Here is a 12763-nt window from a genome sequence, read left to right as displayed (position 1 = left end):
AAAAAAATCAATTTTTGTAGCACAAAGTACATTTCTGGGCCAAAAAGCTTTTTAATTAGCGAAAAAATCTCAAAAGTTCCCCATGCCAAAGTGCCGTCACAAATAAACCTATGCTTTTCCTATGGTAATCAATACCGATGCGCTCGAAAAGCCCATCAAGTAACATTATTGGGATTATCAAAGGACATACTAAAGAAAGAAACTGTCTGTTTACAACTGTACCAATAACAGAAGATTTTTTATGCAACAGAACTAAGGTCAAGCCTTCTGAATCTACCAGCTACAATACACAAAGCACAGTGTACTTAATTTTGTATCAATGTGAGAAACCATCTTTCAGGAAAATTACTCAAGAATTAAAAAAAAGAATAGTTCAATATAAATCGTGAATAAGGTGCAAAACTAAAAAATGAAGGACCCTGATTATTTCTTATTTTTCTTATAAAGCACACGTTACTATTAAGGGTATAAATAAGAAATCTCTTTTCTTTTTTTTTTAAAAAAATGGCTCCTAACAAACTCTACACGGTCAGGATGCACCAAGTATACATGTTTGCTTCGAGGGCAACTAGGGAATAAAAAACTATCTCTTTGAGTACATACATACAAAACAAGTATGAGCCTTCATTGGCCCACAACGCCAAGATGTTTTATTTTCTGATAATCATGAAGGTTGTGAATAAATATGTTCCCAGTGATGACTGAGGATTTCTCTGTCCTGTAATTCAGATGCGATATCTGGGAACTACATATCCCATAAGCCCTGATCTGCACATGTGGTTATGACATCACCACACATGCGCACTGGGCCCTTGACGTAGGTCCCTTGCTCACTTTTGAGGGCTGTTAGCCTGAAACCGGTCCCAGGAAGGTTGTTTCCGGTCCAGTGAAGACATGGCTTGGCAGTTCCGCGTGGACTGTTCCCATGAGGCACAGAGTCAAGACTGATTTGCATATAGCTGGGTCTTAACTGGGGTGGCGAATTGAGCTAAATAACGATGATGGATTAAAACCAGATCTGTGACTGGGGGTGTCTGATAAGTTTCAGCACTCTGTCCATTATCTCCTTGAGTTTGCTTTGTTCGCCCTAAGTTGGCAGGGTATGCCCAGACATGGGCCCCTTGCTCACTTTGCCACTGGAATCAAGATAGCCTGGCAGATAAGGGCTGTCAGCCCGAAACTGTTCCCAGGAAGCTTGTTTCCGGTCCAGGAAAGATCTTGCTTGGCAGTTCTGGCTGAACTGTTCCCATGAGGCACAGGGTCAAGACTGATTTGCATATAGCTGTGCCTGAACTGCAGTGGCGAAGTGAGGTAAAGAGATGATGGATTCAACCTAGATCTGTGACTGAGGGTGAGTGTCTGAAAAGTTTCAGCACTCCGTCCATTTGCTCCACGGAGCAAGACCTCTGACCTCCTGGTCAGGAAACTGCTCTACCCTCGCTCAGCTCCATTCTACAGTGTCTGTCTCCAGCGCAGCCTAGTCTTCAGGTAGGTGTTCGAGGCCCTTCTTAACCTGCAGACTCCTGCCTGTGCCTCATCCCTGGTGGTCCAGTGAAAGAACCTGCTCTTCTGCTGGGCTGCGCTGCCAGCCGTTTTCTGTCTTTTTTATGCCCTGTTCTTTTTCTGTGCTATTCTTTTGCTGCTTTGTGTGCCTTTGCCTCTGCTCTTCTGTTCTGCCTTTTTTCACTTTTGCCTTTGCCTCTCTGTTCTGTCTTTTTTCACTTTGCCTTTCTTGCCTTTTTTGCCTTTTCACTCTTTCACTTTCTGCCATTCCCGCTGCTGCTGCCCCTGCGGCCCCTCGCCCGCGTGTTTCAGCTCCCTGCCTACCAGCTGCTCTCCCTCCCTCCGGCCCCTACTTAGTGGCGGCCTCTGTGCGGCTGCGCTGCTGTCATGCCTAAGGCACAGCACAGGCACACCTCCAAACTCCCATGGACAGACCATTGTTGCATCCACTTCACCTTCAAAACAACCATCACCCACAAACCTCCACACCAGCTCCCACACAAAAACTGGAACACAACGACCAGCTCAATGCCTCCCTCAGCAGCTCCACTACAACCACCACGGACGACGACCCAAACACCACAGCCCAAACCCTGCACAAATGGATCACCGATTGCGCCAACACCATCGCCCCCCTCAAGAAAACCACTAACACACATGCCAAGAGAGCTTGCTGGTTCTTCACCAAATTCAGAGAATCCAGACAAACATGCAGACGCCACGAAAAGGTCTGGCAAAACTCCAAAACAACAGTAGCTCATGACAACATCAAAGCAGTCACCACCGCCCACCACCAGCTCATCAGAAACACAAGTAAGAAAGCACTCCAGAACAGAAGCTCCGCCTAGGCACACAACAGCAAGGAACTTTTCAGCATCATCAAAGAGTTCGCCCAACCCGACAGTGAGACTACAAACATCCCCCTCCCTGAACCTCTGCAACAAGCTCTGCTCCTGCTTCCACACAAAATCAAGACCATCTATGACTACTTCAACAACAAAAATCCACACACGGAACCCACACCTCCCACTCCCGACAACACGCAGCCAACACTTGACAACTGAACCGCACTCACCACTGACACCCTGAAGACAATGAAGTCAATCCACTCCGGGGTCCCAAGGACTCCTGCCTCCTTCATATCTACCAAAGAACCGCCACCATCATCACCCCTGAGCTTTGCCGAACCATCAACCTCTTCCTCAAGACTGCGTTCTTCCCTGACAACTGGAAACATGCTGAGCTCAACCCTCTTGTGAAGAAGCGGCGGACCCCATCGCACTCCAAAACTTCAGACCTATCTCTCTACCCCCGTTTCCGACAGAAGTCATCAAAAAAGCCGTCAAAAGCCATTTCGCCTCCTTCATTGAAGAAAACAACATCCTCAACACCTCCCAATCCGGCTTCAGGAAAAACCACTGCACAGAAACCGGCCTCCTTGCTGCACCATAGGACATCCGCTCCCTCCTCGACCCAGGGGAGACTGTGGCCCTCATCCTCCTGGACCTCTCAGCAGCCTTTGACACAGTCTCTCATGCACCCTAGCAAGCAGACTCCACAACGCAGGGATCCGGGACAAGGGCCTCAACTGGATCGGCTAATTCCTCTCCGGAAGAACGCAGCGGGTCAGTCTCCCACCCTTCCTCTCAGATCCCCCACCGATCACCTGTGGAGTTAACCAAGGATCCTCCATCAGTTTCACCCTGTTCTACATGACCTGCTCGCCTCCATCGTCAGATCCCAGGGACTCAACATTGTATCCTATGCAGACGACACCCAGCTCATACTCTCCCTATCCAACAAACCCAACGCATCCAAACATAACTTTCAAGAAGGAATGGAAGCAGTTGGCAAATTGATGAAGAGCGGCTACGTCTAACTCAAAACTAACAAAACCGAAGTACTCATCATGGGCCCACACCCCGACGCCTCACCTGGTGGCCCCCCGCCCTCGGGAACCCGCCCATCCCCACGGACCACACAACCAACCTCAGAATCATCCTGGACTCCGAACTCATTATGGACCGGCAAATCAACGCAGTCTCATCTCTCCTGTTTCCACATTCTCTGGATCAAATGGATCCCTCTCGAACACAGAAAGACCGTCACCCACACCCTAATCAGCAGCAGACTCGACTACGGCAATGCTCTCTATGCCGGACTCAACAAGACCATACCTGTAAACTCCAGAATGCCTCCACTAGACTAGTACTCAACCTACCGCATCACTGCCACATCCCCAAACACCTGCGTACACTACATTGGCTCCCCATCAAGAAAAGAATCACCTTCAAGCTTCTCAACCACACCCACAAAGCCCTCCACAACACCGGACCTGCATAATTGAACTACAGTCTCAAATTCCACGCACCCCAAAGATCCCTCAGCTCAGCCCAGCTCTCCCTTCCTACGGTGCCTTGCATCAAGAAGACCATTACAGGAGGTCGCTCCTTCTCTTTCCCCGCTGCCAAGGCATGGAACACCCTCCCTCTCCACCTTCGACAAACGACAACACACTCCACGTTCATGAAGGACCTCAAGACTTGGCTCTTCGACGGATCTCGTTGAACATCCTGGACTTGCACTCTCTATAAACCCCCCGCCCCCCCTCCTCCCCAGCACCTTGAGATCCACTCAGGTGAGTAGCAGCGCTTAACAATCCTATGATTGATTGAAGTACATGAGTGATAACCAAGTTGATGATTTACACATGAATAGAAATGTTAATTTGTGTTTCTGTTTCCTGTAGAGTATGGCGAAATCGTGCAACAGGTAAGACTAATAATTACCACTTACTACCATGAGTAATATATGGCAGCAGGTCACCTCTACATATTCCTAATTACTAATTGAAGTCTCCTCATATAAGTTTTACCCCACAATGTTCGTCTACCAACAGTGAAGGTCACTGGTATGATGAGGTCTTTTGTCTCAAATCTAAATTAATATATATCAGTGCACTAATTGTATTCATTTTGTCTTTTTTTCAACTAGTGTCCTCTATTAACTATTTGGCACCTCCCTGATGAAGATCTCATTTGATATAGGCTTCATTATGAGGTTGAGATGCGTCGGCACAACATGTGTTCATGAGGAGCTAATATGCCTCTACAACATTTTTAAACCTCTTCTTGAATGCTGGGAAACAACAGGTTTCATTCTGAAAGGTTCTGACCATTACTACATGAACTGCAACCCAAAAATATTTTTCTGAAGTGTAATCTCAAGCATTGTGTTCGGCACACATCCACATAAGAATGTGCATTGTTTACGTTTGTGCTAATTCGTACTATTTCTGTATGTCTGTATGTTTTTGTTTATGTACTGCGATATATGTATGTCAATATGTGGAGCTACTACAAAAAAAATTAGGTCACAATATATATATATTAAAGTAAATTGAGCACAATGAATTCATTACGTGCATTCACTACAATTAAATAATTGTTGACATTTATGGCAAATGAGAGTGTCATGCTTTTTATCTCCTTATTGAAATTACAGCACAAAGCCTTACTTCTCTCAGAAAGGCTTAGTGTCTCATTTAGAGGTGGTTGCTAATGGTCCAGCCGACACAAAAAGTCAGAGTTCCCGTCCACCTGCCTATCTGAACCAGATGTCCTGTCCAGCTGCCTCTATGAACCACAGGCCCATTCAGAGGGCAGCAGTTCATTGTATTCTTGAAGGTGGAGCTGTGCTCATTTCTGCCTGAGCAACCATTGTCTCAGCAGACCTGCAACAACAGTAATTGGCATAGGGAATGCCTGATTCAGGGAAGAGACACCAACATCAGTGCTTCTAGCATCCCTTCAGCCCAACACTAGAGTTGAAATCATGATGGTCTAGGACATAAAAAATATTCAAAACGTCCCACACACACAAGGAAAAAACCCCAATGAATAGAGGACATTAGTTACATGTGTGCTACAGAAGGCCCCTACTCTTGCCTGGAGATTAGTAAGAAACCACTGCGTGGTGGATCTGGCCCACAGCCTTTTATCCCCATGAAGCAGCATTCACCATGTACAAATACCAATATTGTCTGATATATTTCCTTGTGATTGTGATTTTGTCCTAATGTAACGCAACTGGTGCTCATGTTAAGCGCTCTGATACCTGATTTCAGGTCAAGTTCGCGCTACATAAAACTTTGAGAAAGAAAGAAAGAATCAGAGGTAGAAATATTAGTGTCCTAGAGATTTATTCACTGGATAACCAACATGTGGAAATGTAAACAATTATCAAAATCATACTAGGGTTTCCTCTTTGGAAACGTACCTTACACAAGCATGATAAACGTATTTATAACTCACCTTGTTGATATCCTTTGGAGCAAAGGTCACACACATTGTACAATACACAAAAATGTGAATCACAATAGATAAGGTCAAGAATGCAATGCAGCATGCTTCAACAAAATGATACTTTTATTTATTTTGGCCATATATTATTCTCTGATTTTATGTTCACATGTTACTCTAGAATATTAATACAAATTAGTCAGTGCATACTAATATTTACATATATGCATGCAGTACTCGCTTTTGCCTGAAAAGACCCTGTGATTTCTGAAATGCCAATCAGACCTCCCCTGAAATTAGTATCTCTGATAGAAGATGGATCCAACTAGATTTGCTTTTCGTGAGAGTCTCTGAGTGTATAACAGGATGTCAATTTGTCCTTTAATTGAGCATGGTTTCTGCTCCAGTCAGTTTCTAATCTTAGTATCTGTAAGAAAGTGCCCTCTTTTTGCATGGTTAGCCCCACTTTTTGCTAAACTGCTGATGTGCTTTGATTAAGTGTGGCCTGGGTTCCCGCCAAAAAGGTGCCCAGGGCCTATGTTCTTTCCCTAAAGTGCATTGAAAGCAAAACCCAATTGGCACTCTTTGGCCACAGGTCAGTCCCTTGTAAATGGTACTACTGGCACCAAGGGCAATGTGGCCAGGGAAGGCTGCAGCACTTATTGTGCCACCCTTAGAAGCCCTGTACCTTTACACACACACACACTGCCTTTGCAGGCTGTGGGTTTTGGTGCAGAACAAAGTGGAGAGTCGATATTGCACACATCACTGTGTGCCAAGCCTACAAACCACTGCACTGGCATAGGTCAACCACACCCCTAGCTGGGTCCACTATACAAGTGGTGAGGATACAGGTGCATGAGCCCCGTACCCCTACAGTGTCTAAACCAATTGTTAGACATTGTAAGTGCAGTAATGCCATTAAGTGTATATGGTACTGGGTGTTTGTCATTATGAAATGCACAGCACTATAATGGCTTTACTGAAAACTGGGATGTTAGGTACCAAACGTCTCAGCACATTAAACCAACACTGATGGCAGTGTGGGATTTAATGAAAAAGGCACACAGAGGGCATCTTAGAGATGCCCCCTGGAAAATGACTTAGCACTAGTGTCCAGGCAACTGGCCCCCACCGGTTCTGACCCCCACTTTGGATGGGAGAATCAATGAGAAAACCAAGTGAGGAAGGGAGGTGTGCCCATCTTTGCCAATCCCACCCCTCAGGTGGGAGAGGCGAGGTGAAACACAAATCTCAGTTCCTGCCATCTTGCAGATGGGGGGCCCCAGCCAACCAGAGTGAGGAATATGCCCCCCTCCCACTGGAGGGTGGCCTAATAGGGGATGTACCCACCCGAAGGAAGGGACCCATTAGTCCCAACCTTTACCTACCTGTGACACCACTAAATCTAGTTGTTTGAGAAAGACAGAAAGACCAAGAAGGAGAGAAGAAGAAGGACTGAAGAGCTGTGCTGAAACTAAGAAGATGAGGATGCTCACTTACTTGGCCCCAGTCCTACCGGCCTGTCCCCACCTGGAACCTGCTCCAGTGAAATCCTGGCGTGTCCTGCAGCCAGCAACCCCTAGAGCCCTGAGGAACTGCCCTGCCTTCCACAAGAAAGACTTTGTCTCCTGTGAGCAATGGATTTGCTCACCCACAGACTCTGGCTCCGGCCAAATCCGTGAGTCTGCACCACTCTGCACTCGACGCCTATGGCGCAAGTTTGAGTGGCCCAACACCACAAGGAGGTCTTCCCGGTGATCCTGAACTGAGATCTGGTGATCTCTGACCTGCCTCGAATCTCCAAGCGAAGCCTGCAGCCTCTTTCTGGAGGATCCCCTCGACTGAAGCTGGTAAGAAAACCCCGATGCCTAAAGACACCCCTGCACCCGACCTCTCATGGCCTTCGGTGGCGCAAAAGAAGGTGTCCCAGCATCCCCAGGCATCCCAAATTACCTCTTCAACCGGTTGTCACCTCCAGAAGATCTTCGGCCCGAGCCTGCAGTGTTTGTTGCAACCATAGCATCCCCATTGAAAACAACAGGGCACCAACGCCAAAACAGCACCCTGCACCCAGACGCCCCTGCGCAACTGCGGGTGTACCTTGGGTGCTAGCTCAGATCTCCCTTGGCCCTGAGTTCAACACCAGGAGCTTTTCTCCCACAACCTTGTGGCCTGCTAGTGAGCAACCACCAACAGGAGGCCCTCTAACATTGGGCCTCAGGATAACATTGAGCTTCAGCACTCTGCACCCAGACGCCCTAGTGCCACTGAGGGTGCCTTGAGAGTGCACCCTTGACCCTGGGGGAACCCTGGTTTTAACCCCAGAATACCAACTACCACCAACTTGTACTTACATTTAAACCGATAACTCAATTTCCTGATTGCATTGACTGCTTTTTCCTAAAAAATGTTGTGTGTAGTTGGTTTTGTATGAAACATTGAAAAACTGCAAATGAAAAACAACTGCTTTACTTACCTTTTCTCTAGGGAACGTCCCAGTGTAATATCTAGGCATATCACACTGAGTAGAAAAAGTAATCCATAAAGTAAGCTGTAAAGTAATCAAAAGAAATCTAACAATAGTTTCCACTGTATTGAAAGCATTTACAAACCTGTAACAAAGTTATTTTTATTCAGCTCGTTTGTATTGTTCAATCTGCCTAGAAAAGTACCATTTACACTTACCTGTACCAGGCTTGCTTGGTTCTAGAAAATAAATATTACTAAATAATATTTTTATACAAATCAAATTGGTCTGAGTTCAGTCTTTGAGTGTGTAACATCAGTTGCTGATTGAGTGTGTTCAACAAATGCTTAACACTACCCTCTGATAAAGCCTTACTGCTCACCCGCACTACCACAAGTAGAGAGTAAAGTGCTATCTACTTTTACCTTTGCCTTCCCTTGGGGTTCCACTGGACTCTGTGCACACTATAACTCATTTTGGTATGGTATATACAGAGCCACCTTCCTACAGTATGCGATTGAGCATCAAAGAAAATTTCCATATGCGTCACTTACCTAGGCAGTTCAACCAGGTTATATGGTTTTTGTCAGGCAGATCCTAGAAAACTCTCCAAAGAAATGACTGTAACATCTTCAAGACCCACACAGTTACTATATATTTTAATTCTACACACAAATACAAAAATGCTCCTTCAAGGTAAAGGAAGTGTTTTATTGTTTCGAAGTTGAGTAACTTCAAGATACCTGGACAAGATTTCTCGCATATGCACACCCAAGATATGTATTTCTTTAATAAAGCTAGTATTGGCTTCTGGTCCTGAGGCACCCGCTCTGCAACTTAATACTGAGCTCCTAATATGAGGATATTAAATCAGAAGTGATATAAAAAAAAACAATTGGCTAATGGCAGCCTGAAAGCGACTAAGCCTGCAAAAAAAATGACTATCATCTCCATTAGAGCAAGTTGAGTGATAATGTATGGTAATAAAGAGGACTGGCCTAGTGGAAGAGTGGAGGAGGCCGATAAGGCAAAGAGAAATGCAATATGTCTACCTCTAGAAGCTGGGACTGACCTGTGGTACAGCAGAGAACAGCAGATGCCCACAGTCCGTTCAAAAGGGGGCTCTGGACACATCTCTGATTGAAGTTTAATTTCTCTGACTCCTTTGGCTCCAAAATTCCTTCTGCTGCTTCAGTCCTAAGAAAAACAAGTAAAGGTTGTAGCAACGTAGGTAATATTTAAAAAAATTAAATCTGTTTCAGTTCATTTCGGTACTGATATTTATGAGATTTCGCCTCTCTCTATGCAAAAACTTGCAGTTTAACAGCATTGGGGCCCATTAGTATGTTGGGCGAATCGCCAACGCCAGCATGGCAGTGGCCATCCGCCCGACATTTTTGCCTGCACGCATGCCAATCCCCCCCGCCATATTACTATGGTGGGGGGACCCCGGCGGACGGAAAGACCGTCTGCCGGTTTTCCGCCGATAGGCAATCCGCCCGATTGCCTACAGGGCGGAAAAGCTGTTAATATGGTGGGGGTGTCTGGTAGACACTGCCATCCATATTAAGATGCATGCAGGTTCTTGCCTTTCATTATAGCCACAGAAAGGCAGGCGGTTCTCACCATTGGGGGCCCATGGCGGACCCCCAGGGATACTGGGGGGTGACAGGTGCACATGGGGGGTACCTACCGCGCGGTGCCTGCCACGTTGTACTGTGAAATGCACAACTTGCATTTCTGGCACTGTAGCGGACGGTGCTTTCAGCACCGTCCCGCCGCAATGTCAGAAATGCAGGATGCGCCCACCAGTGTAGCGGGCGCATGCATCCTAATGGGATGTGCAGGACCCCCGCATGCATTGAGGGCGGTCCCTTTTCCCAGGGCCGCCATGCTAATGACCCCCAAAGTGTCAGGGACAGAAAACAAAAAAAAATTATTTTCTGTAGTACTAAATAGTTTAAAACATATTCCCTGCTTCGCTGTTAGGCACACATAGTTGGAGTACTCTCCTTTGGATTGAGAGCGAGATACAGGCATTTACCTTCTGTCTTACGGAATAAACAATACGATAAAAAGAGAAGTTGATTATTCACTTATCATAGAATTACTGAAGAACTGATGTTTGACCAGTCACATTTACTTAATATAAAATAGATGGTTGATGACTGCAGCCCTGATGTAGTCAGAGGTGTATGTACCTTACTGACGAAACATGTTGGCTACAGAAGTTACCCGAGTGATTATGAAGTGTATTAGGAACACCAATTGAAATTGTTTGAAGAAAGAAAATAAAAGAACAAAGAACCAAGAAACTATTTTGTACTTGTACATCACATATTTTGAATATTGGTTGCCAGGGTTTGCATTTATTTAAGGTGAATGAGGTTTTCCTCAACAAACTGAGAGTGTTAGTGGCTGCTCTTTTCCCCTTGGAGCACCGTGATTTCTGAGATTTAGGGCCTCATTAGATTGAACCGCCACGCTATCGGTATTCTGGACCGCCCGCCATAAGGGCGGGGGTCCTGTTGGGTGAATTAGGATGTGCCCGCCACAGTGGCGGGCACATCCTTCATTTTTAGCATTGTGGCGGGTGGTGCACTCTGAACCACCCGCCACAATGCTAAAAAAGCATTTTCGAATTTGCATCTACAAAGCGGCAGGCACCGCGCGGTGCCTGCCGCTTTGTACATGCAAATGAAGGTGGGTACCATAGGTACCCCCCCTGTGCACCCCCACCTCGGCCTTCACCAGGGGGCCCACATGGGCCCCCCAAAGCAAAGGCCGCCTGCCTTTCCGTGGCGGCATCACCGCCGCGGAAAGGCACCTATTTGCACGCATCCAAATATGGCTGGTGGTGTCCGATAGACACCGCCACCATATGAACCCTTTTCCGCCCCGGCCACAAGACGACCGGGGCGGAAATGTGGCAGGCGGTGTTTGCCTCTGCTGCGGTCCCCCCCGCCATTGTAATGTGGCAGGGGGAAAGGGTGGCGGGCGGGCATTTCTGTCGGGCGGATCGCCACCATGGCGGTGGCGATCCGCCCGACATGGTAATAGACCCCTAAGTTGGGAATACTCGAGGTTTGCACTAGCAATTAACCTTGCCGCAATATTTATTGTTATAATACATCGGCTGTACCCCCCCCCCCCCCCCCCCCCCCCAAATTGTCAAACACAATTTAAAATGTTTGGAACAGTGTCATAACACAATTTAAAATGTTTGGAACAGTGTCATAGTTTTTTTTCTTGGTGGGTGAATGGTTTCCGTTTTGTCCACTAACGACTCATTAAGAATGAATCTCCCACCTTGCATAATAATGGGTTGTCTGGGCACCACCTACTTGTTTCAACCAAGCACATGATGAGGCAGGCGGAGTCAAGATTGGATAAAAATGCTGCTAAGGCGATTTAAAATATGAGGCGTAATGTTGAATGCAAGTACTGACGCGAATGGAAGTATCACTGGCCCATTTATGCTGCTCAAAAAACAGGGTTGTCATAGAATCTGGTGTCTGACCTAAATTGAAGAAAGACTGAAGTGACTGACGGCCGATGTAAAGTCAGTCAGTCAGTTAGCTCCTTGGCACTTAAGGTCAGCAGGTGTAAAGTGCAGTTGGTGTCTGAAAGGTGTTCAGAGGGTGGTTCTTAAGGCAACAGTGTTACAAATGAGCTCAGAGCTCCAATTACTCCCAGAGGGTCCCTGGATGAAGGGTTGCCCTCCTAGGACCCATCGGTTCACTGTCCACAGGGGGATATTCCTGAGATCTGGAGGCTAAAATGATATTTTGCACATGTAAGCCACAGATAGCGCTCTGAACAAATGCTAAATAATAATAAAAATGATGTTGCTTAACATGTAATCGGTGATGCTATTCATGATGTCATACAACAAGTCACGAGTGATGTAAGAAGTGCATGACAAAGTGCAAGTTATGGTTAGTGTACGGAGGCATTAGTACAAAATGACAGTGTTTTTTTTTTAGGTTTTTGTTACCATCACTACAATATAACTGTCTTTCAGTATATAATTTAAGTGTCAAACTAAATTAATGAATTTACCTTAGATTCCTAAGAGGTGCAATTTTAGTTCCCTGCCTCCATTGATTCGTATGGGAGTGTTTTGCAGGATTAGTACCTGCATTTATTGGGACTCAGAAGACTATTAATCAATGGGCCAACCTTTAAAAGATCGTTCTCCTAATTCAAAACAGGGCTATTCCACATACATTTGATAGCTGAGAGGTTAGATCCGAATAATCTGCATATTGTATTCCTTGATGGTCAGACTGGTGCAGCTGGAGTCAGATTGGATCCTGGTGATAGCGCGTCATATCTGGTGGACATGCTGTCCTGGAGTACTGGAAGGGTGTGCTGTTCTGGAATCACAAGCCCTGATAATAGTGGGTCTGAGATCAGACCAGTGGTGGGTAGGCCAGAATGGCCCTTGCTATTTCTGCTAATTTTAGTAGCACTAATGGCGATAGCG

General features: G+C 46.1%; 1 protein-coding gene across 1 annotated transcript in view; it reads right to left on the bottom strand.

Moving 5' to 3' along the window:
• BSPRY (B-box and SPRY domain containing) overlaps positions 1–12763 on the bottom strand; it is a 119071-nt gene that overhangs the window by 15161 nt on the left and 91147 nt on the right. Inside the window, exon 5 of the mRNA XM_086921274.1 lies at positions 9347–9471. Coding sequence (XP_086777400.1) covers positions 9347–9471 — 125 coding nt within the window. The remainder of the gene's footprint in view (positions 1–9346; positions 9472–12763) is intronic.

Source organism: Lissotriton vulgaris, chromosome 5 (assembly GCF_964263255.1).
Source record: "Lissotriton vulgaris chromosome 5, aLisVul1.2, whole genome shotgun sequence".
Classification (NCBI taxonomy): domain Eukaryota; kingdom Metazoa; phylum Chordata; class Amphibia; order Caudata; family Salamandridae; genus Lissotriton; species Lissotriton vulgaris.
The sequence above is the reverse complement of the archived record's forward strand: the minus strand, read 5'-3'. Positions and strand labels throughout refer to the sequence as shown.